The sequence below is a fragment of the Psittacula echo genome, assembly GCF_963264785.1.
Source record: "Psittacula echo genome assembly, chromosome: 1".
NCBI lineage: Eukaryota > Metazoa > Chordata > Aves > Psittaciformes > Psittacidae > Psittacula > Psittacula echo.
In genome coordinates, this window is record NC_137735.1 from 64,404,342 (window position 1) to 64,430,165 (window position 25,824).

Here is a 25,824-nt window from a genome sequence, read left to right on the forward strand (position 1 = left end):
GTAGTGCATTAGTGTACAGTATTATACAGCTCATTACCATACAAAGAATGTCATACAGACTCACTACATCTTCCTACAAGGTCACATTCAGTATTTGGAGCTCTGAATTGCACTATATAAATGACAAAAAGGGTACGTTTAAATTAAAACCCTGACCTAGCTGCAAAGGTACGTCCAGAATCATTCCAGTGCAATCATTAAAAAAAAAAAAAGCATTTGCATCAAAAAGTCCACATTCTCAGTCGTCTTTGAATGGCATATTCACTACTCTTAAAGAGACTTTAATCCAGCATTTGATTGCTAATTAATACGGTGCCCTCAGTGTTCTTTTAGCTAACAGTAAACAAAAATAAATCCATTTGATTTAGAAGAGTACTTTGTTTTTAAGGTATTGCAAAGCAGTGAAAATAGAAGTACTTCATTTGTTATCTATTCCAACATTTAGTCTAAATTCTTGGCTGTAGGTTGAGGTCTTTTCTTCCTTTTTCAATAATCTGTGTACTTGGGAGGAAGGTGAAGGTGATGTCTGACACTCAGATATTTACTTCAATTATGTAACATGCTGTTCTGCTAGACAAACAATTTTGGACTTTTTTGGTTTGAGCATGATTTAAAAAGAAAATTTAAGGAACTTCTTTTAAGAGATCTTTGCTGTATAGGATGGTGAAACTTCATAAACAGACAGAAACAGTTGTGCAAATTTCTTCCCAAATCCATGTTCTGCGTATAAAAGGAGCATGAACAGTCATAAAAAGAAATAAGAGGCAGAGAGGGACGGGCGTTACATAAATATACATACAGCTGCAAATTTCCTCCCTAATATTTTAAGATCAAAATGTAATGCATTCTGAACACATACTAGCATTTTCTTTGTTAGTCCCACAAAATAGACAGCAATTTGGTTTGTACTCTATTATCTAGTAGACTAACACTCACTACTTTTATTACTTACTTCTTGATAGTCTATCATTCTGTTAAACAGATATCCTAAAACAGAAACACAAACACCCCTACCATTTATGACTAATGAGCAGCTGCTAGTGCTGTTTCTGCTATTCTTCTTATAAATGCAAATTGTTGTACTCTACCTTTCCACAGCATTTAGCTTTGTCTATGATCTTCAGTGCAAACTCCTTTCCTGTGGATCTAGCAAGGAAAATACGAGAACCATTAATTAGAAACTCATGAACAAATTGTGGCATTATCTGTAAAGAATATAAAACATCATAAGAGAATGCCTTGACTCATGGAGGTTCCTGACAGAGAATTCACAGAAAGGACCTGATTTTTTTGTTTTCTCAGCAGCACCTGTGCCTGCTGTTTCCCTGACTACCATAGCCCAGCTCACTTTTTGTATAAAGCCCAGGCTCCAGCTGCAATTCATTCTCCTGTGACCTGGCACAACTCTCTGTCACTTCTTTAATGCAACATGCAAAATTTGACTTGAGCCTTCCACTTAGCTTTGTTCAACTGGTAGGCTTTAAAGATGAAATCACACACATTTATGTGAAAGTGAGCAGAAGATTTATACCCTAGTATAAAAAATAAACAGGATTCAGCAGAGCTAAAACCCCATAGTTTATTACAGATTAGCTAAAATCCCACAAAATTTATTAGGCACTTATTTTGATCTTTTCTATTTCATTCTTTTTTTATTTTTAAGGTATTCTATGGAGTTCTATAACAGTCCTCTAAAGTCCCATGACATTTAAGAGGGTGGTTATACACAAAGTAAAAAGGATTAATGTTTTCAGTAAATACTGTCACAGAAAGGAGCTCTTGTTTGCCTTTCATCAATCTAAGCAATAAAAATATTCTCCATTTCTCCAGAAGGGGAGAAAATGAGAGAAAAAATGCCACAAATTTTATTTTTTAAAAAACAAAACAACAACAAAAAAGACACTACTTATATTAATGATAATTAAAAATAACAAGAAAATGCCACAAACCCCTGTTGCTACTGTTTTGTGTTGTGTCAGTACCTACAGACTTCATTGCGCATAGCAACACCACTAGCATCTATGGTAAAAAACACTGGAGGCAGTTAGAAAAGCAAATATCAGGCATGTTTTTAAACTCCCAGGTTATTTTTCACTATACTTTTGGCATTAGATCCACTACTCAAAATTATTAACTTACAAAGAAAAAAAAAACCAACCTGAATTAATGTCTCACATTTGACTTATCCATTATTGAAAAAATGCAGCAGAGAATCTCAGCTCTGAAAGTGCATCCGTATCTGTGAGGTTGTCATAGTTACAACCTGATCTGGTTTTTAGATAGAAGTGGGATCTAAATGCTATCTGTGAAATGCTACCTGTGAAATGCCATCCTCGCATGTTATGGACCTGATGTAAAACCTAATATGAATACAGTGTGTAATTCAGAATCACAATTTATGCATTATACTAAATTAAGTGCATTATCTCGAAGCCTGAAAACAACTGATCAGCAAAACCCACTTAATAAACCTCCAGCACTTATGCTGTGTAGAAAGAGGGGTTAATATTTTCTAAGCCAATTCATCAACCAATTTCAAATCCCTCTTGCAAATGTCCTTTACTATAGAATCTAAGAAAAAAACCTGGATAACATCCACAAAATTTGTGAGCTAATACTACTGCCTATCATACACCAGTATTGTCTGACAGGTTTCTGGTATTCTTATGTCTAGCTGTCAGTGTCCATCTGTTGGCTCGTGTCTTTATATACAGACATATAGGCACCCTTTACAAAAGAGACCATCTTATTCTTTTTGTTGAACAGATGATATAATAGGCTGGCTGCACAACTAAGGCTTCCAGGCACACCAGTACTAGAAATGAAGTGTAATAAATAAAAATTGAAAACCAAGCATTTATAGTTGGCATTTCTTTATTCTTAGCAACGACTGTTGTGTATTAACTTTGTATAAAATTCCCATAATAATGCTTCATTATTATAAAATATTATATATAAAATATTATTATAAAATATTATCAAATATAGAGATTGAATCACATACTAAACTAGATTTTAAGTTTAATTTTGCTTTTTTCTTTAAAAATTAGAAAATAAAAATTTGGAAGGTTTTTTCTCTAGTCCACAAGATGAGGTTTTGAAATCCAATTGACTTAGCAGCCTTTGTCCTATTTTCAGCAGAATTTAAGTGATTTTCAAAAAGCACAGTCAATATTCCTGAAAATAATAAATTACATTATCTTATGCTTTTAGCCTGTTATCGTTCATAAATATTGCTCACTCTACAGATAAGAAAAGATCTGTGGCCAGTTTCAGGGTACATGGGAAAACACTGTGAAGCATCATTCATTTGGTGCCTGTGCCAAAACTTTGGGGTTTTAAACCATGGAAGACCCTTCAAAAGACAAGGTATGCTGCGGCCTGATGATCTACCTTACCCAAAGGGGAAAATACATCTTTTGCTGGTGTAAGATGGGGGGGCTGATTGAGAGAGAGCTTTAAACTAGAATTGATGAGAAAGGAATTGCAGTAGGTAAGCCAAGGGTTGGCATGGCATTGCCTGAGGGTAGCAATGCTAGTGAGAACATTTACACTGCTCACTGTGGTAATGCTTGCCAGGAACCAGAATTTGTTGGTATAACATGTAAAAAAAAAAAATTAAATTAAAAATCAAGATCTTCATGTCTAGATGTTAACGCTGATGAGAAGCATTACCTTAAATGTGCATATGCAACAGGAACTATTTTGAGCAGTAATTGTAGCATTTCAGGATCACATTTAGCCATTTTTTTCTTTATCAGCACTGTACTCAACTATTATCTCTAGGAGCCACCACCACTGCAGTCTTTATTTGTTACTCTATAAGCCTTGCATGCTTGCACATCATTTTCTCAAAAAAGTATTAAAAATAGCAATTGTCATGTGTTGCTATAAACCAGAAGGGTGTATTAGACATTGTGTTACATATCCCCTGTCAATATTATTCTCAGTAATGGAGAAAAAGAATCTGGATACAGTGTGAAGAAACAATTCTCTTGAGGAAAAAGCAATAATGGTCAGAGAAAACTATGCTTAAGCAGAAGGGGCCTCTGGTTTAGCCTCAGCCCAATGCTTCTGGCCCATTTGGATGACTCAACAAAAGTATTTATCTCTGCTAAGACTGGAATGAGATGTTTCCATTCATAATTATCTTTCTTTTAATTTAAATAAAACCAGCAGATGAGGATCAAATAATAGGAACTGTCTCTAACTTTTACAGCTTTTACAGATATTTGCTGAATTTGCCCAATATTTGCATACAGGTTGGAGATTCCTCATAATATTTAAGAAGCTGACATAACACTCAGATTGATGGAGACAGCAGAAAGTGATTCTAAAAAATACACTGAGAAAATGACAGTCAATTCATCTGTTATGTTTGCACTAGCAGCTAAGTGTGACACAAAGCTTACAGACGAAGTGCAGTAACACAGCACAGGTCTGTAAAGGACTCCTGTCTGCTTGATGAAAAATCAGGCACAAGACTATTTCAGTCTCACAGCACTACCTCAAAGAAGAAGCAAGCACAAGGGAGTCAGTAGCACAGCCACCTACTCCATGCCTTTAAGAATACTTTGCCCACAGTAAACTGAAAGCTGTGAAAAAATCATTTAAACAGCAGGCAGTAAGAATACTACAGCAGCAGAACTGCTGAGGCAGAAGGGAGGTCTCTCAAAGACTGTTTAGATACCGCATACAATTTCCTGACATCCGCAACAGTCTATGGTGTGAGGGGATTTCTTAAAAGACCTGTGGGATTTCTTTAAGAGCCTCCATTAGATAACCCCTTTAGTTTTGGGAATAAAAAGCCATGTTCCTCTGCTGTTCTTGTATCCCTTTGCTGGAATAATATAATACATGGGAAGCTGTGTGGTTTGCTATGCCTAGCTCTCCTGAATTATAAGAGGCATAACTTTGATAAGTTATGCCTCATATATTATATATAATACATTATATATATCATAAATTATCTATATTATATATATTATAAATTATCAAAGGCATAACTTTGCAACTGCTCTTTGATTTCATCTCATCACATTTTCTATGAAAATAGGATGGGCTTTATCCAGTAAAATAAACAGCAGTACTGAACAGTTTCCTTGCTTACCTTTCTATGCACTCCTTTACAACAGCGAAATTGCCATCACCAATTACCTTCCCCACTTTATACTTCTCAAGAATGGTAAATGACCCTGAGCACTTGTTTCCATTCACACCTGCAAAAAAGAAAGGTCATCAATGCAAGCTGAAGTGTCAGCAGGATGTAATATATCCCCAATGGCTTCCACAGATACAGAACAGTCACAAACACAAAACAAAGATGTTTTCTTCAGAGCTTATTCCCTTGGTTTTATCTCAAATATAAGAAAGAACAAGACAAGACTGATCAGAGTTGTTTGATCTTTTAACACACAAATCAAATCTTACCATGCTTTTGTGTGGACATATTCTAGATGTAATAAATGTCATTAGAAGTCCTTAGTCTCAATATTTAACGAGCTCTTTTTGCATACTCAAAGCAAAAATAGAAATAAGGCTCCTCTACAATGCATGAAAAAAAAAACAAAACAGAAGTTTTATCTGCTGAATTCCTTCAGGTTCCCTTGGCTGCTGCTGAAACATCTAAAATGCAAATAAGTTTGACAGCGGCTTATTTCAGTATTTTTAAATTTAAAAAAAGACTCTAAAACTAAATTTAAAAATAATAAAAAATACAACATTGCTTTAAAGAGGTAAGGAACGAAAGCTTAAGTTTAGGCTAAAGTCAGTTTATGGGCTAGTGGTTCTACCTGAAGTACAATGTGCTGTTTTGAGGAGGGCTCCACTTACAATCCAGCCACAAAGACATTTCCTGTGATACTATGCAGGTCACGTTCAAAATCACTCAAATTCCTAATAGCGACTGCTGAAGAGCAGGGTCCACCAATACGCTACCACTTGACATAAAAAGAAAAAAATAGTATTTCCTAGCTTTACTGCCTTGATACAGAAAACGTGATCACAATTTTTCCAAGATAAGGTTGTCAACAAGTTATCAAACATCTCAGAGCAAAACATTATCTGAAGTCATCAGAAACCATGTAAAACTGCTAACCCAACTGTTACCTACAACAAAATTTTTGCAGTTGCTAGCAACTATTGGTGTCCTACCTTCGGGACTCTGGCAATGGAGTGATTCAGGTATGCCATTCACATTGGAAGATGATCCACCATGTGGAGGGATCTACGGGAGAATGTAAGAACTATTATTTTTGATGGTAATCACAAGGAGGAGTTAGACAAAACCACAGCAAAGCTAAAAAAAGAAACAAAACCAAAACACCCTAAAACCACCTGTACAGAGTCCGTTTATATTTCTACTCCTTATTTTTATACTTCCTTTCTCACAGTTCATCATTATAATGCATCATTATCACGCATCATTATCACTTGTACCAATTTAAGATTCACCCATAATATTTGTATTTAGACAAACAGTTGAACAGATTTCAGTAAACAGCAAAGAAAATTCCCTTGAGCCGCACCAAGTTCCATCTAAACACTAAAGAGCCAGTGTGTGTGTAGGCAACATTCCCTCCTCCTTCTATACAAGATCATTACAATACACTCTGTGTGCATTTCCACATAAGCCAGAGACAGCCAGCTCCAGACAAGATGCTCTTGTGCTGTAACACAACACATCTCTTCATAGCTGGCACCGACTGAGGTTTCCCTCACTGAACTCTGTCAATTATGCTCTGTTTAGATTACCAATGAAGCATGCTAGGAAGGTAATGTAGAAATGCTGGGTCAGCTCTACTACATTTCATTTAAAGGAGAGAATTTTGGAACAGATGGGTAGGTACGTCTCCAACAGTCAGATTTGCTTGGAAATCTACTGGTCTATATTTTACATTATTATGGATGTTAAGATTTATGACATCTATAAGCATTTCAATTCAGATGTTTGATATGCATCCAGACATAGATCCAGTTTTGTAACTGTGATACCATGTAAAATATCTAAATTATTTTGAAGGATGAAAGCTGAAGAAAACTATTTTTGCTGCACTAAAATGTAATTGGTACACCATCTGAATCTTCACAATTCTACTTAAAGTCATTCTGTCATACTGCCCAGGGACATACATTTTTAAAAAGGGGTGGAGGCATAGGAATGAATACCATAAATAGTAAAATGTACTGGATGTGTTCTATGCACCACTGTTTCATAATCTCTCACATTACAGTTAAGTATAAGGATACTCTATGAAATTAAAATATATTTTAGATCATTCTCCCTCCTCTGCATAACGTTTCTTATTGTTCTGTGAAGTTCCATGTCCTGTTTTCTTCATGGGCTATTACAGAAGTTCTCAGCACTCACCACATACAGGATTAAAATGCTTCTCTGCCTTAAGCTCAGTGTCTGTTGAACTGGCTTTGCATGACACCAGGAATGCAAATGCAGCATTTTCCATTTTAGCTGACATTGTCTGGTTACACTGCTGAATATTTTAAATCATTAACACTATTGTCAATGAAAGAACTGAACTAACAGATAGAGATATTGTCTAAAGGCTCATGAAATGCTAATGAATGCTTAAGTTTCTAGTGGCAGCTGAGCTGCCAAATCAGTTATAGGTACGGTAACTAGAAGCTGTACAACTTCATTTTGCAGCGCTCCTAAAACAATGATGTTTACTGGCATTTGGCACAAAAGTAGCATAAAACAGCAACCAGTCAGCTACTACTCTGCTCCTTGCTAATAACTTAAAACCAGGTTATGTTAGTGCTGCTGTCTTTCTGACTTACCTATTTATTCAGCAAGGATCAGAAACAAGGACATTTGGGTTAAATGACATTTGTGCAAAATCATGAGTCAATCATGTTTTCTTCAAGCGTAAAATGGAGGCAACAGAACAGATCACTGCAAAGTATTAGTCACCAGCCAAAAATATTAGTAGTTTATTTTGGGGATTCAGTGAGTGACAATACATGGAAATATCTAGCCCGCATTCCCAACTTCCTTTACCCTTCTGATCAGGCCAGAGCATGACTCGGCACATTCCTTCTTACTACAGCATTTACAATAAGGATGAAAACAGCAACAGGAAAAAAAGCTAAAATGAATATTAAAACAGAAAAAAAAATAAAATATAATGCTGGTGCTGTGGCTGAGGTGCTAGATCAGAATCCAAAATGGCAGGTTTAACCTTAACTCTGCCACTAATTTGCCTCATGGCTCTAGACATGAGGCCAAACTCACTCTACAACAGACTGCCTGTAATTCAGCTGCTGTAGATCTGTGTCTCAGTCCCTTACCAGGAAATCAGTCTAGTCTTTACCTACTGTGTCAGAGCACAGTAGAAATAAACTGAAGATGTCTGTGAGGTGCTGACTAGCCAGAAAAGGTGGGAAGGACATAGGAATTGATAGCAAGTGACACAGAATAAAGTGATTTTTATTATTAAAGCAATTTTCTAATCATTGAACTACCCAGTGACATGTAATATTTATAACATCTTGTATTGTTGGTATCCCAACAGCTGCAGATATTTTGAAGCTAAAGTAAAGATTTTGGATGTGCAAGTAGATTTGGCTGGTTCACAAGCAATTCCTGTAGTAGCAAGAAGAAAAAAGGATGCTTGTTGCTTTGATACTACACTAGTGAATATGGACAGCATCTATAATCACACTGCATATAGATTTTGCAACAATTCTCCTCCTGTATTCTAGTCCACATGTCACTACTGCTCTTTTCCAATACTGGTCCCTTTACGCATGATAAATGCAGAGTGCACAGGTCTTAAATCCACCTTCTCACATACACATGCGAGTCCTACAAAACTCAGACCTTAGGCAGAATTTGACTCTGTTTTTAAAAGCTCCCACTAATTTAGAGCACCAGTGGCAATCCAGTCCTTTGAAAAAAAAAACAATCACCTCAGAATGTGGATGCTACTGGCCAAGAACATCTCACACCAACAGTAACTCCTGTTGCATTTAATCATTATGCAATACAGAATATAATAATCACTGCTTCTGCTTCTCTCATGTTGTCTTCCCACAGGTTATTTGTGTTTCAACAGCACATCCAGAGCCAGATGCACAATACAACATAGTTATTAGAGACACTAAGAATATCTTGGTGAACACACAGTTCTCAAAAATAGTTGTATATCATTATACACATTAAAGATGTAAATAGTTACAATAGGTACTGAGCTGAAAAGAACCTGCCCAACTGTCGTTTTCTTCACATGCTGAAGTATTTTTTGTGGAATAACCATTTTTCCAGGTTAAGAAAAACACCTAAACACATTTCTGTATATTTCATATTATACAGACTGACTGTGACTTATGTCAAAAGTTTTATCAATATAAGTGGTTTTGTGAGAAACACTAACATTAGATCTGTCATATCGATAAGCTTAACACACCTACTTTAGTACCCAACACGTTTATTAAACCTCAATGTTATAACTAATAAACAGGTATTCAGCATTCTTCCTTTCACCCTTACTAATATCCAACTCATAAAAAGCTCTATTTTATACATTGCACTGTAGGATTTTATTAAAAAAAAAAACAAAACCCTATCTGAACTTTCCAGTGTATAATGTGCCAAATTGCTGCATCCTGACAGATACTGCATCAGGCTTTCTAGTTCTAAGTTAACGATAAGAAATTGAAAGCACCAAAAAAAACCCCACCAAAAACCAAACACAAAACCAATCAAAACAAGCCTTTAAACCATCAAAACCTTCAAACCAGTGCAGAGTCCAAGAGCATGAAATGAAATGGGTATGCAACTGTAAAGTGATGTATAAGTAGCAGGGAAGGACTGGCCAAAGATTCCCTTAAAATCTGGATCAGGACAAATTCAGTGATTTGGGAATTAAAAAGCAGTGGCTTGACAGTTATTTTTATCATGCTACATCCACTGGTACAGTAGCAAAGATTCTTAATAAATCTTTTGAGTCATATAGCCAAAAAAAAAAGCAATCATATTGCTTGTATTAAAATAAAAATGTGCAGGGACATAAGAAAGTAATCCCAGATAACTTCACATCTGGTGGGAATTTATGTTTTGTCTCACGACAGTGTGAGAAAGGATCCACAGATATAAACCCGCATTCTCCGCAAGTGGAATCCTACCTTAGTTGACAAACCTTTTTGCACTCGGGATTAGATTAATTGCACACGTTTGTGAAAATATTTGGGGCATTTTTGTCATATTGAAGAAAATAGCTAACTTGGCAGCTACATGGGATGGTGCCTACCAGAGCATGCATCTAAAGGTTTCCTGTATCTGTCCTTCTTGCCTGTCTGGATAGAAATCAAGAACTTTTGCCATTAGGTTGCTAGGCATAAAAAGGTCCTTTGTACATTGTACTGTACACGCATGTGCAAAGGTTTCTTTGATTTCAGTCAGACCTCTTATAGTTGCTCAGTATCTTCAGAGTATGTTTAAGATGCAATAAATCTTCTGCCCTTGTTCTCCAGCACATTCATAATGCTTTGAAGAGACTCTGAACTGTATAGTATACAGGTACGCATATGTATGTACACCCACACCCTTGTGTCTGGAAAGTTACAGACATAAATATGAGACCCCTACACAAACATTAACATTACTGTTTTGATCCCATAATACCCTCAAAGTGCATCTAGCCAAATTTAGATAAACTATGTAACGTTAACTTTTCCTTGAGTTCTGATCTGGCTTGCTGTGGTAATCTTTCACCTGAAGTTTAAGAAGAGAATGTGAACTCTCATGCCTGCAGAAAAACTCAGTTCTCAAAGAAACTTTTTCCAGCACAAATTAGCCAACAACAAAGGCAGCAGATTAATGAATTCCTCTAAGAACTGCTATTGCACCTGTGTCACTAGGTTAGATAGTTGCATGTAAATATTTTTAACATGTAACTGCTAACACAAACATATGTGTACAGAATTGAAGAAATTAAAACCTTGATGAAGATAGGCAGTAATCCTTCAAATCACTTAAGCACATGTTTAACTAAGTACATTAAGATCCTCACAGAAATAAACGGCACTACACAATAGCTTAAAGTTAAGCAAGTACTTATTTGTTGGATTAGGTTTTAAGGCCCTTTCACTTTGGTCATTTGATCAATCAATTGAAAAAGGAATACACAAATTCAATTCTATTTAGCATAATTGGGATTCTAAGAAAGGCCTCAACTATACAGCTTCTTTATTTGTACAATTTTCTTTTTAAAAAGATGACATAACCTTGTAGTACTTAATTTCAAGAGGGGGCAATAAAACAGAACCAAATGTGCATAAAGAAGTTATGAAATCCACTTTCCAAAATTTCTTATTTAATCTAGTCTCTGGATTATTTTTATGGTACAAAGTGTGCATAGTAACAGATGCACTGGAGGAGCTAACAGTCAAAAGTACCCCTAACAGCACTGAATATGTGGGTATCTGTAAATGCACACTTAAAACCAAAGAAAAAGGTTAAACCTTTCAATTGTCACTCTCAGCCATCCTGTGCTACCTAAGGCACTATTACCACTTAATGTATGCACTAGTTTTAATCTCCATGGAAAAGTTAATAGAAAAATAAGAAAGTCAATACATTCGTTCAAAAAATAATATCGTACAGAGTAGTCATTTACTTCATGCCATACTTGTTAAATTTTACATCTAAATCTTTACCATCTGCAAAGTGAAACGCTAAGTTACAGGCCAATATTGCGATGTTAAAAATAAACAACTCGGATAAGTATACATAGCAGCATGCAATTGGATGCATGCTATCCCTTTTTGTCACTTACTGGAATGAAGGCATATAGTTTGGGTTGTGGGAAAACTCTGTAGCATTCACTATTATTAAGCCATAGCATAAATTCCTCATTTCAATTCTTTTTAAAACACTTCTGCAAGACTGGGATGTTGGACAGCAAATTGGCTTCCTGTATGTACTGAACAATTAATAGCACAAAGGCACTCTGGCTGGAAAAACTAAAAATGACATAAGGAAAGCCCTTCTCTTTAAAGACAAGTTGTTCACAAGGAGTGTTTCCTGCAAGGAGTTTTCTGTGCCAGAGCGCACTACTTCTGCTTATGAAGTGCTGTAAAGCAGAAATAATCCTTGGGGACTGGAAGGACATCACTTTGAAGGAAAAGTGGCATTCAAAGAATATGGTGCAAGACTCAGTGTCTGAGACAGACAAAATTGCTGTTGTAATCAGTACCTTTTGCAAGTTTACTGCCTTGATGACTAGCATTATCACTTAAGATCTACATCGATCATCAAACTTCAAAAAGCTTAGCCCGGTTCTAATCTATAGTCAAATGTTTTATTTTGTTCTGGCTTTCCAAACAGTAGAATTTTTAAAGTACAGTTCATATGTAGCTGCTCCCTCTTTTTTACATGAAATAGAAACATCAACCCCAATTTGTTCCCTTTACCCGCTGGCCCAAGCTCATAGAAAATCATTATGAAGTATTGCTGTTTCATGCTCTACAAAAATAAACACATATGATTTCTACACAATAAATCTGCCAATATTTCATTTTCAGAGCCAGAAAACTCAAAAATATACTTTATTCTTTCACTGTCTGCCATGGTATTTACATCTACATTTTCATTCAGCTGTAGTCATGGCACCTTCTAAGTAAGTTCAGGAAGCCAGACTAGCCTATGCCGCAATGTAGTCTTAGCAACAAAGGATTATTTAACAATAGAGAAAAGCAGTAATCTCAAAATAGTAAAATTGGTCCCTGCTTTCCCTCTCTTTTTCTCATCAGACTGACCAAAATCAGTCCTACAGAAATAATAACAGGTTTCTTAAAGAATGTGGTTTTGCATAAAACCATGCCTCCCTGCTACTGATTTTATGTTGATAATTCATGAAAACAGTTATTACTATTAGAACACAGACAACAAACAAGGGTTACTATGCAGTACACTTGATCCTTTTGGAATTTATCCTGAGAGTCACTATATAACTTTATCTCTGGTCTCAGGAGCACAGCTGGGATCCTCCTACTGAACAGATGCATCCTAACAGGATAAAACAAGAGGTACTCGCTACAGTAACACATCAGGTCTGAGATCATCAATTTGATTTTGCTGTCTTCTTTGGTCATATAGAAATGAATGATTAACACAAAAACTCGCTTGTATCCAGCATCAATTAAATTCCCAAATGAAGAAGTACAACAGCCTACTTCAGTGAAATTGACATTGAAAGGGAAAGAGCACATGTCCACTTTCCTGAAAATTACTTGTTACTATTAGAATTATCTCTATCCTAATGGAGCTTTAATCACCTAAAGCAGACAGAACAGAGTGGGGGAAAAAATAAAACAAAGCAAAACCAAACCAAACCAAACAAACCAAAAAAACAACCAAACCACCACACACCCAAATTATCTAGTTTCTAAACTTGCAATTTCATTAAAGATGAAAAAGTATTTGCTAATTATAGTGCAGACTAGATGAGAACCTCAAGTCCAATGACTTGGGCGTCCTCTACTGTAAGTTCTGTACAAAAGCTCTCCAGACAAATTTTAAGACACAGTTCCAAATTTCATTGTCAGAACTATCATTGCTCTTGAAAACGCTTTAGAGGGGAAAGGCTAATCTAATTTGCTTTGGACAAAGAGAAGCTATGGGATGGTACAACTTAACAACATAAATGCAGAGATCAACACTAAATTGCCTCAATGAACTAAACAAATAAAAATACATTAGAATTGAACAAATAAATCAAAATATTTCCTCAGAATTATCACAGAAGCCTGGCAGAAACCAGTGCCATACTGCTTGCAAAACAGACAAAGACTCGGTAACAATTAGCATGTCAAACCCCAAATCTAAATACTATTCAAATCACGTCCTATAGCCAGTCTCTTAATTGAGAAAACAGTTTTCCACAGAATTATGCAGACTCTTCACAACTGTTGTGTTCACCAACGGGAGCTATTACTTGACCAGAATAATCACTGCAAACCATCCCGTGCATTTGCAGAAAGGCTGCAATTGATGATTTCCTAAGAAAATTCTCCTTGAAAGGACAGCTGCACAAATGCAGCAGTAAGATGCTCAACAGTGCTCCAGACTGTTTCTTTTATTTTACCGAGCCAAAGGCACATAGCAGCCTCTAAGAACTGTAAATGCGACCAATTTTTAAGTGGGAAAGAAAGACAATTCTCTTGGTGCAATACAGAGAAAAATCTGCCAGCCATTAGGCTGCTCCCAAGGGAACCCCTCATATGCTTTCAGACAGGAGACTGCATAAAGGGGTGAAACTGTGTGCCACGGATGAAGAACCGTGCTTCAGATGAAATCTTAGACAATGTTACAAGACTGTAAGGTATTGAAAAGCGTATACTACATTTATATAGGCTGAGGGAATATAAATTGCTTGGTGGGTTTCTGCAATCTACGAAACAATGGAGAATTCGGGGGGCAAACCGGCATATTCAAATCACCATCAACCTCCACTTTTCCTAAGCTGCCAACCAAAGACAAAACACAAAAATCCTACTTCAGATCTGCTCACCATTTCAACTCAAAAGTCATACTAGCAAGGTTACCCAGGAGAACTGCAACTCTTTTTTTTTTTCTTTTTTTTTTTTTCATTTCTTCAGCATCATTTTAACACATCATTAATTCATTTAATATGTGGATGAATAATGGGATTTGGGGGTTTTGTTGATTCTTGCACTTACCTTGAGTCCACGAAAGCTGCCTGGGCTTGTTGGTGAGGAACTGGAGGACTTCGTAGATTTTGGGGTGGATAATTGACTGCTTGGGGTTCCATTAACTGGCCAAAGCAATAAAAGCAAACAAATGGAAGAAAAAGTGAACAGAAGTAAAAAACTGTAACTTGCTTTTAAACACAACACACCTCTCTAACAAGTTATCCCTCAAGTCTGCATACAGTGAGCAAAACAGACTCCTCAGCATTACGAAGAAATTATATCTTGCATGCCACACAACTGCATCCCCAAAACTCATGAGGCTGGATATGGGATCAAAGAAGACACACAGATTTTCCATAGTCATTCTAGAGATTAAGAAGCCCAGTGCAAGAGCTTTGGGAAAAAAATAGCCACAGTCTTTTAGAATTATGTCATTTATTGTGATGTCTCACAATAAAATATGGAGAGAGAAAGTGTCTCCTTTTTGGGTCAACAGTCCTGTCTAGGTAGAAAGTTTCACAGAATACAAGTTGTTTTGTTTGGATTTTCTTTTTTAAGAAAAAAAAAAAAACAAACAACCAAGCAACCAAACAAGAAGTACGAGCTATTGGGATGATAAAGAACTTATGTAGTGATTCAGAAAAATACTGATTTAGGAAAAAAACCCAAACAAGTTAAATGCTAGTAGGCTATTTCAGAATTTCATGTAAGTTCAAGTGTCTGTGGAAACAGATAATACCCTCCTTCTTGACTTCAAGTGTTCCTTCATTTTAAGTCCAGTTTTCCAGACAGGCCTGACACAACATCTGACCTTAATATAACTTAGGTCAGTCCTTGCATTGTTCTGAATAAACCAGACTGATGAATTTCATTATGCAGATAGAATAGCACACTGCTCATCATACACAAATATGATGCAACATTACTTCTCTCTGTGAACCTCATTTTTCCTTGGGAGATGAAAATACTAGGCAGAAATTTTAGAACTAAAAAGGTTTCATAGCTGATTCATGGTGAAGAACTATCTTTTCAGAAAGAGAAATGCAACCCCAACAAATAGAAAGTTAGCTTCAGAGTAACAGTTACACCGGCCCATATCCTTTACACATTCAGAGGTCTGTCATGGGTTATGCATCACTTCTTAACTAGCGCTACCGAATTTATTTGTGTCTATTAACCAGCCTAGTACCCAAACATTATTTGAGTGCTGAAGATGCCTTCCAAGCACTATTTTTACAACCTGGGCAGTCCATCTGCCAGCAGGCCAGGCTGAATGCACTGCAACTTCCACAAACTCCTGTTTTTCACAAAAATTTCTCTCTCTGATGTGTGATGTTAAGATATAATTAATCAGCAGTTAGCTACAGAATAAGTCTACCTGGAAATCTGGTAACTTGTATATACATTCCCAAATCTGTTACAGGACGAAGAGCTTAGTCTTTTCTACCAAAAGTATTCAGTATGTTAGAGATATTTTTGTTTTGATTTTAAAAAAGGTTGCCTGCAAAAATGATGGGCAAATTATTTAAGTGTTTTTTTAAGAAGCTAAAATTATATAGGAGTATACGTGCCTCCTGCAGTTTTCTTTTCATCATTTGGGTTTAGACCACATTCTTGAAACTGGCATATCAATGCATCTTTGTTTTATAAAGAATTTGCAAGTATGATGATGAAAAGGGCTAGTGAATGCTAGATTACTGTTTCCTGCTTCCTGCATACACAATTTGCTCTAGCCATTAGGAGAAATACTGAGATGTAAAGTTCATGTGCAAAAATTAGATACTTCAGAGGAAGAATTTGCTTCAAAGGACCAATTATTAGTACAGGAAGAAAAAAATGTTTCATGCATTCTTTTTATACAGCTCACAAAAAGGTCATTATTTCCTGAATATGACCATTGAGGCCTATGCTATAAGACATCCTTATCTGTCGCTAAGTCACTACCATCCTTTTAAGCATCAACAGAACCGTTAAAATGTACCTGTGAAATTGGCTGATTAACATAATCTTCTTCTCTTTCATAACTGTCTAAGGAAGAACATCCCAGCCTACACTGGCAGTACTCTAGGTCTTTTCTAGTATCTTAGATACGTTTGGTGGACAAGGGTGTTGTTCTGGGCCAGGGTTTTGACTAGATGAAGTCCAGAGGTCCTCCCAACTTTTGTCCTTCTATGATTCCACAACACATGGTACATTCTGCTGAAGATCCTATTTAAATGAACTGTCTGTAGATACAGCTTTGCCAGTGTCTTCTGAGATCCGCTTCACATGAGTTGTATACAACTACAATAGTAAAAGATGGAATGGTCCTTGTGTAGATGTAAAAAATTTGCATCTATAGAGAATCAGCCATCTGCTTGTGCTGGTTTTGACTGGGATAGAGTCAATTTTCTTCTTAGTAGCTAGTTTGGGGCTATGCTTTGGGCTTGTGTTGGAAACAGTGTTGATAATTCAGGGATGTTTTAGCTATTGCTGAACAATGCTTACACACAGTGAAGGCCTTTTCTACTCCTCACACTGCCCCACCAACGAGTAGGCTGGACATCCACAAAAAGCTGGCAAGGACACAAGCTGGGACAGCTGATCCCAAGCGACCAAAGGGATGTTCCATACCATATGACATTGTGTCCAGCAATAAAACAAGTGGGATGGTTGGCAGGGAGGCCATTGCTCAGGGGCTGACTGGGCATCAGTCAGTCAGTGGGGGGCAATTGTTTTCATTTGCATCACTTGACTTTCTTGGGTTTCACTTCTCTTTGTTATTTTCTGTTTCATTCCGATTTATTACCATTATTTTATTTCATTACTTTATTGTTTTTTTCATTACTTTACTGATTATTTCATTATCATTACTTTACTTCAATTATGAAACTGTTCTTATCTCAACTCATGAGTGTTCTCACTTCTACCCTTCCAGTTCTCTTCCCCCATCCTTCTGCAGGGGTGAGAGTGAATGAGCAGCTGTGTAGTGCTTAGTTACCAGCTGGGGTTAAACCACAACACTGCTATTTCAGACCGCTGTACTTTTTTCCTTTCCTTTTTTTTTTTTTTCCCTCTCAAAACCCACACAAGCAATCTGTATTCACTTTTGGCACAAACTTTGCTGCTGCTATTCATTTGCTGATTTTTTCATGTATATATGAAACTTACCTTTTTTATTTATTTTCTAAGCATAATTTCTTTTGAGGTTTCTTTTAACATGTAGAGCAGCCTGAATACATAGAAAAAAAGTCTCCTCTGTCGTTCTTTTAAGTAGTACATATTAGGCTATCATTCTTTATCATACTAGAATATTGAAAACTGAAAAACCTAGAAACACCTTTTAAATTGATAATTTCTAGTATGGTCCAAAGTCTCAACTTACGTACTAATCAAAATACATGTTTCTTGTTTTAGAGAAACTTTCACTAAAGGTTCAAAAAGGTTTCTAGCTGTCTACAACTTAAGGCTGAAATAACACAAGAAAACAAAGGAAGGCGAGAAACTGGAAATAAAAGGAAAACACTATGACGTGTTTTCACACCTTTTTCAGCAACTCTTATCCTTGCCTTTCTGCACTGGTTGAAATTTCCTATTATAATATGCTTTAGAATACACACACAGTGTAGTACCCCTTACAATGCTCCCCTACTTGTAGTCGAATTGTACCTTTATAAATAGAATTTTGACATCATAGTGGCAGATGTCCAGCCACTATGAAGCATCACGTATTATGTCACTCAAGCAATTTACTTCCACAAAAAACTTACACCCACTATGTCTTTGGCTCAGCAAAAGCAGAAGTGTGTTTCAAGCTTGAAAATATTCACAAATACAAGTGAAAAGAATACAGGTAAATGGAGAGGGAGGAGACACACTAGTGATATACAGCCATAATAGTAATGGCTCACCTGGGGATTTTGCTGAAGAATGAGCACTGGAGTAGTGGCCACCCTTCTTTACTGTACTCATATATTTGACACAAAGGAAAAAGACATTAAGGAAAGAAGTTATTAAACAGCTGTGAACATTCATGAAAGGAAGAAGGGTAAATAAAGGTAAGTAAAGACTACATGAGAAAAAATGGCAAGTAAATAAAATGATAAATACTAGACAGTTTGGATAATTTTTTCAAATCAACCTGACAAAGGGGTGCCCAAGTAGAAATAAGTAAGGGAATGACAGCATTGATTTCTAAATACTTTGCATAAAATTCACTGTTGACAGATATTCCATAAAATCTCACTAGAGTCAACAGAATTGCATGAAATATAGATCAGTTGTGAACCTTGCCCTTCATGCTAAACATTTCTTTGTTGTTACTGCAATCCTTGGAGGTTTTTCAGTTAAATATTCAACTTTTTATGAACAAATGATTAATATTCCACTTAGAACTCGAAGAGATACGTTAAACAACATAATTAGGCAAAACATATATTAATATTGAAATGAGAATATGGAAGATGTTGCAGTTTTGAATACACACACAGGAGTCTGTATTATCAGTAATTATGTATAGTTATGTTCAAAACAGAGCATGTATATTTACATATATGGTTTGATTTCAGAGCTAATTCTCCAGGTCTGAGGGAAAAAAATCAAATTTTATTCTCCCTCAAGAAATTTTCCCTTCTATTAATTTGCGTAAAAGACTCAGTGATTTGCCAGCAGTTTGGCTGAACACCATATGTTCCAAAACACAATGTGAACCTTTCTTTGCAATTACAGGAAGCACAAGAAGGAAAAAAACCAGATTTTCTGTTAATGGGCAATAACATTCCAGAACATCTCCTAAAATTACTTCAAACAGCAAACTTCTCTATTTCTGACAGTATTTGGCTTGTATAGGAGAAACTGTCCAAATTCAAAACACTTAAGAGTATACTCTAGTTCAGTGAACATGAATTTAACCACATAACCGTCCTTTTAATTAATAGACTTCAAGAAAATCAAATGCCATGCTGAAAACACATCCCAAGCATACAATTAGCACAAATTATTCCAGTGTTCATAAACTGAAACCTTTTGTGTCTGTTAATTAAAAAATAGAAACCACATTTCTTCTCAGAATTCAAAAATAAATGCAAATTTTATTATAAAATAGTATTAATTCTATGAGAAAAGCTGAAGAAGAAAAAAATAGGAAAAAAAAAGAAGAAAAAAACAACAAATTTTTTCTCTTCAGGAAACAAACCATGGCACTTGTATTTCAGATAGAGCCAACAGTTTTTCACCCCATTAAACAATTTCTAACTTTCATATGTTTTATACATTCAGCCCTTTCCTAGAAGTAGTACCTGAGGCAGGTGATTTGCTTCGACGTGAAGGTCCTGGACTTTTGGACCCAGTATGTCTCATCCCAGATGACCGGGAATAAGAGGACTTCATAACACGGCATTCTGCAAAGCAAGCAGATAGGGATTTGACAACATTTCAGTGGAGAGGCTTCCTCCAAACACTACTGTTGCTGTTTATTATCCAGAAAATGAACATCAGTAACTTCTAAACATGCTTGCCGAACTGAATGAAACAAATTTATAAGTGCATGTCAGAACTTTAACTTACATACAATACAGATTTGAGCTACCCAAACACTGTATGCAATACAACTTCCACATGTAGTATTTCTTCATGCCTTAAATCTGGATTATTACTGTAATTCAAGTTTGTACCTACACACTGCTGAAAAAGCAAAGAAGTCAGCTGATGCCAAAGTTCTGGTAATTCAGTAAATCCTACATGCTGATAACAGCAGCTTCCTATAGGGAAACTGCACAGAAAACCCTATTTGCTTTTTTTTTTTTTTTTTGCAAGAAACTGATATTGTGACCAATTTTTAAAGAGGTGAAAAATGTCTATTGTTTCCAAAAGGCTGAGACAACAGATTACTACCATTTACTATCAGCTATATATCATTAAATAAAGGACAACCTAAATAGGAAAGGAATCAATAGGCATACATTCATTGACATTTTGGAAACATTTTAATTCTTACAGTTAGCATCCACTGCAAATCACTCCCAATGGAATCATATAAATTTCCCTTCTAAGTTTGACCCTGTTATTCATCACTATGATGTCAATGCCACCATTATAATGCCACATCATCACCAAAAGTAGTTAGTAGAGCTGCATGCCCTGCCAGTCAAGTCATGTTCCACTCTGAACCTAACCTGCTTTTCCCCATTAAGACCTCCAGACTTATTAGAGAAGCAGAAGCCACCTAAGCTTGAAGAGAAGGAAGAAAAAACCCTCCATCACCGAGTTCTCAGATAAGAAATTATATCAATTAGTCTGTGCATGGTATAATGGGGAAAGTAAACTTATGGCCATAAAATCTGCAGAGAAAATTATGATTTTGCCCAGACTGGCATCTGCAGTGTGAGTTAATACAGCCATGCTCCTCCATTCCTGCATAGGAAGGTCCAGTCTAAAATCATGCCAAAAAAAAGCACTCTTCTTGTCACATCCACACTAGCTGAATAAACACAATCAGGCAGTCCTGGAAAAGTAGTATACTGGCAATAGCAACAGAATGGGAGCCGGCTGAATCCTGCATCCATCAAAATGTATGGACCAGTGGTTAGATATATATCAACACTTCTTGACGTAACTAAAGATTTTATAATGCAATTACAGCATTTTAAAAATCAAAAAAGCAGCAAGTGCTTTTGCCTTCATTTAACAGAAAGAAAGGCAAAAAAACCCCCCGAAAACCAAACAACCGTCTTATTCACAATCTGAAGCTCTCTGCAAATAATCTGATTCTTGCCAGGGCAAGATTTCTTTACCACAGATTAATTTTTTTCATAAAAGAAAATCAGAATGATTATACAAAGAATCAAGATAGACAGTAAAAACATGTCGAGTAGGTCCTGTAGCAATAGGACAAGGTTTAATGGTTTTAAACTAAAAAAGAAGTAGATTCAGACTATATATGAGTTTTTTATGGTAAGTGTGAAACGCTGAAACAGGTTGGCCAGAGAGGTTGTAGAGGCCCCATCCTAAGAAACGCTCAAGGCAAGGTTGGACAGGGTTCTGAGTAACCTGATCTAGTTGAAGTTGTTCCAGCTTATTGCGGGGGGGGTTGCACCTTTAAAAGTCCCTTCCAACCCAAACTGTTTTATGATTCTATGAACACGAAGGAAAAAAGTCCAGCATATATATTATTTGATATTCCAAGCCAATTCTAAAACTCCCTGGTAAAGAGTTTTTTCCTTGAACTTCATAAAGTTTCTCTTTAACAGAAAAACAATTTTTATAAACAAGCTAAATTCATGATCTATCAATAGCAGACAGCATAGGCACAAAGTCCCACTTTGTCTCACCTCCTTCCCCACCCAATACCCCCTATAACCTCACAATATAAACAGGTTCAACACTTGCTCTATAGCAGACAAGACTAGAATGTGTGAATTGTCCAGCAGGACCTGAAATGAGTGTGGTTACATATGTGATTCTTCAAAATCTTATGACGACAGCAATATGAGAATCATCTCATCATTACAGATGTCAAAAGTGAATGTTTAGAGCAGATTTTAGATCCATGACTAAACCTTTTAAAATTCAGTGCTGTTTTCCATGTAATTTAAGAGACAGGGTCTGTTTTCCAAGAAAATAGATCAGAATTGTTAGTGCATTTTAACAGACTTACAGAATTCAGATGATAGTTTGAAAAAACTTTCTAATCCATAGGAAAATATATTCTCCTGTATATTTGCCTAAATCACACAACTCTTAAGGATTCAACAAGGTTAGGAAGAGTTCTCAATTAAGTTGACTATTTCAGTGGGTTTAGGATGTACAGTCTTACCGCTGTGATCCAACACGAAGTCATCCTGAGCATATCGGTATTTCTCAGGCCCACATGCAATGAAGACATCATCATCTCCAAAGAAGTCCTGCAAGCATGTCACCTTGAGGGCAAAATATACAAATCAAAATAAACAAATGCAGTACTTCTGAATACTAAATCTTCAGTTAGTCAGCAGCAGTCAACAAGTTTGTGTTTTCCTTTTCACAGTGATACCACAATGTTCTTTTTATTATAGAAACACTCCAGTTCTCAAGTACTTGGGCTCTCCCAGTAGCACAGGAAACCTCAGGGTCAAAAAAAAAAAATTATGATTACCCCTCACCTCCACAAACCCCTTCTCTTGTAACACCTACATTTTTGCCTATAACTACACATGCATGCTGATGCCTTTGACAAGACCAGCTATAAACACCGCTCAAGTATCAAAGCTTCTTGTATTCTTACATTAATTACTTAGGGAAAAATCTGTTGAGTTAAAATGATTGCATCTACAAATTCATTCTTGTATGTTCCAAGGCATTTAATTTTCATGTTTTGATGTCCTGTTAAGCAAAAAAATTATTCCCCCTTTTATTAAAAGGTATTTCATATTCAGGAAAATAAAAGAATAAAAAAAGAAAATACAGAATCCATGCCCTTTGCAGCTCTGTCTGTTCTTAATTCTCCCAGGGATGATGTCACAATGTATTTCAGTAAGGATCAGAAAGGAAAATAATGTTTCAGTCATACTTTAAAAACACAAACCCAAAGACCTTGGAACAAAACTTACTCCTCAAAAGCAAATAAAAAGCCAGCTTGTGAAGGAGCAATTGGCTGCTTTAAAAACAATTAAAACCAAAAATGTCACAAGAAATCCCAGCAAACCCATTGTAACTCCCTTGTAAAAAAAACCAAAACCAAAACAACGTGCTTGCATGTAGCAAGCTATTTTTTAAATGTAAACAGGTTAAAATTTACTGTATAATTGTTTCCCTATGCTCTTTAACACCACACACCCAAATGAGATCTGGCAATAAAAGCTATGTAGAAGCTAAGAAACTTTGAGCCATTTGGTAAAACCATGTAATTAAAGAAGTAAAACAAAAAAATGCTTTTAGGGAAACTAGCTTTTTTCTTTCATAGATACCCATCAATGGCATTTACGTATTTTACCCACTGTGATAGTAGTAAACATTGGCAAAACTACAGGAAGGGGTCTCTACTGCCTGCAGTAATCTGAGAAACACTCAGAATATCAATGACCCTCGGCTCTCTGCAAGAACACCCACCCAGGGCATTCACCAGCAGCACAGTTGTCATGGCAGCTAACCCAGAAATAACAGCCGGTGCCCTTATACAGCAAGATCCTCACTACAGCGCCACATGCAGTATCCAGCATTTGTGTCACTATGTTACACAGCCAAAGGACTCCAGCCATCGCCAAAATTTTTATTGTTATCTTACTATTGCAATGACAACCTGCTCTCATTGATGAGAGACGCATTCAGCTGTACTTGAAAGTGCCGCTTCTAGTTAACCAAAGAGCAGTAATAACTGGATTCAAATAGCTGTACAAATTTAAGCAAAACTAATAGGTTATTCCTCTACTTAGTAACTTTCTCTACTAATGAGATGACTCATGATCATTTCCATAAATTTTAGTAATCTAGGAACCAACCCAAACCCACCACTGCACGAAGAGCTGTGAGAAAGCTTTTAGAATATTTATTCCAGTAGCACTGCTGGACACAGGCAGAAATGGTCTGTGAGGCGTAAGCTCACACCCACAGCCACCAAAACAAAATGCCATTTCCACAGGCTCTGTCTACCCTTCGCTACTCTACTCATGCACTCAGCCCTTGCAGTGCTGTTTCAAGCAGACTAGAATTAAATGCTGTGGTTTAGCAGAGCCTAAAATTAATCTTCTGGTTTGATTCAAAGCCTTACCCCTTAGCCCCTCCAGTCTAACATCTGAGCTGAGAGTAAGAGAGGTGAGAATGACAGGTCTTCTGTCAGAATGGGAAATACACTGGGATATAACTACATGCGGCATTATCCTTTTGTTGCTTGCAAAGCAATTCTACAAAGATGGGGAAGATCTGTGCACAAAAGATGACAGGAGAAATGCACATGAAATCTTTGGTAAATGGCTATTGGGGAGGGGAATAAAAAACTTTAAGCTATTAATTTCAATAGGTACTTCCCCACATGTTCATGTATACACAGTTTCCCCAGGCAAGAACACACAAGAGTAACCACAAGCATCAATGATCAGAAAAACTGCTGGAAGGTGAAGCAACAGCATCTCCATCTTAGAGCTCAGGCTAACACCAGCTTCTCAGTCTGCTTGCACACTGTATACCTGACCTGTATGACTTCCACCTGTATATATGCAAGTATAAAAGATTTACATAAATGCTCACTATATTCCAGTAGTGAATACTGGAGGTCCTCCTTCTCTGTACAAATAGTCTGTACTGGCTGCACATAGAAGGAAAAAAAAAAATGTTGAAAAAGCATATTCAACAAGGACTAAAGATCTGCAAGAACTTACCGATCCCAAATAACCACACATCATGAGGCAACGGAAGTAGTTTTAAAACCAATTCACAGAAATTTTCTGTTTTCCTAAATGTATAATCTAATGGTCATTTTTCTAGGCCTTTATCATAATTAAGTCAAAAGAGCAACTCCCATGGTGCAAACGTATGCTAAAATAAACAGACTTCATTTCCTACAGAGTTAAAATTAATGTATATGCTGCAATTAATGATAGCTGTGTCCAAAAAGCCATTAAGGGAAAGCTGAAATTAATAAACCATTTGCATGGGATTTTGTATGCTTCAGGTTCAGTGTGGTCTAACTTGCAAATCACGTAATTCCACCCCAAAGACTATCAATGCAAACAAAATTTGTTTTGTCAAACTAGCATGTGGCAAATGCTGCTTCTCTTTCCACTAGGCCTCTATACACTGTCTTACCCATTCTTTGTTTTGCTGCACTTGGTGCTAAAAGAATTGTTCAGTCCTTCAAAATATTTCCTAAAATGCATTTCAAAGGAAGATGGTATTAGCAAAACCACATATAAGTGTACCATAGCAGAAACAGTCAAATATGCAATCATTCAACTAGCGAGTCTCTTGCTAGTCTTGATGCTGCGAGCACACATGTTGTGCATGAAGATGAAAATCTTAAACACCCTGAAGAGTGTTCAGCACCAAAATGAGATCCTTTCTAAAATTCCAGTCATTAGGTCATTTTTGAGATTCAGATCTGGCCACTTCCATGCTTTCCATCGGTGGCCTTGCAGTAAAGCTCAATAAGAACCTCTCTCTCCTGTCCATGGCTTTTATTACCACAGATTATGCTCTTTTAAA

General features: G+C 36.4%; 1 protein-coding gene across 1 annotated transcript in view; it reads right to left on the bottom strand.

Annotated features, from left to right (window-relative positions):
• Positions 1 to 25,824, bottom strand: part of DCLK2 (doublecortin like kinase 2) — a gene marked incomplete at both ends in the record, with an annotated part of 85,179 nt that overhangs the window by 18,801 nt on the left and 40,554 nt on the right. Inside the window, 7 exons of the mRNA XM_080614441.1 lie at positions 1,089 to 1,146; positions 5,111 to 5,219; positions 6,154 to 6,226; positions 14,701 to 14,795; positions 18,564 to 18,614; positions 19,950 to 20,051; positions 22,466 to 22,568. Of these exons, the coding sequence (XP_080470567.1) occupies positions 1,089 to 1,146; positions 5,111 to 5,219; positions 6,154 to 6,226; positions 14,701 to 14,795; positions 18,564 to 18,614; positions 19,950 to 20,051; positions 22,466 to 22,568 (591 nt within the window). The remainder of the gene's footprint in view (positions 1 to 1,088; positions 1,147 to 5,110; positions 5,220 to 6,153; positions 6,227 to 14,700; positions 14,796 to 18,563; positions 18,615 to 19,949; positions 20,052 to 22,465; positions 22,569 to 25,824) is intronic.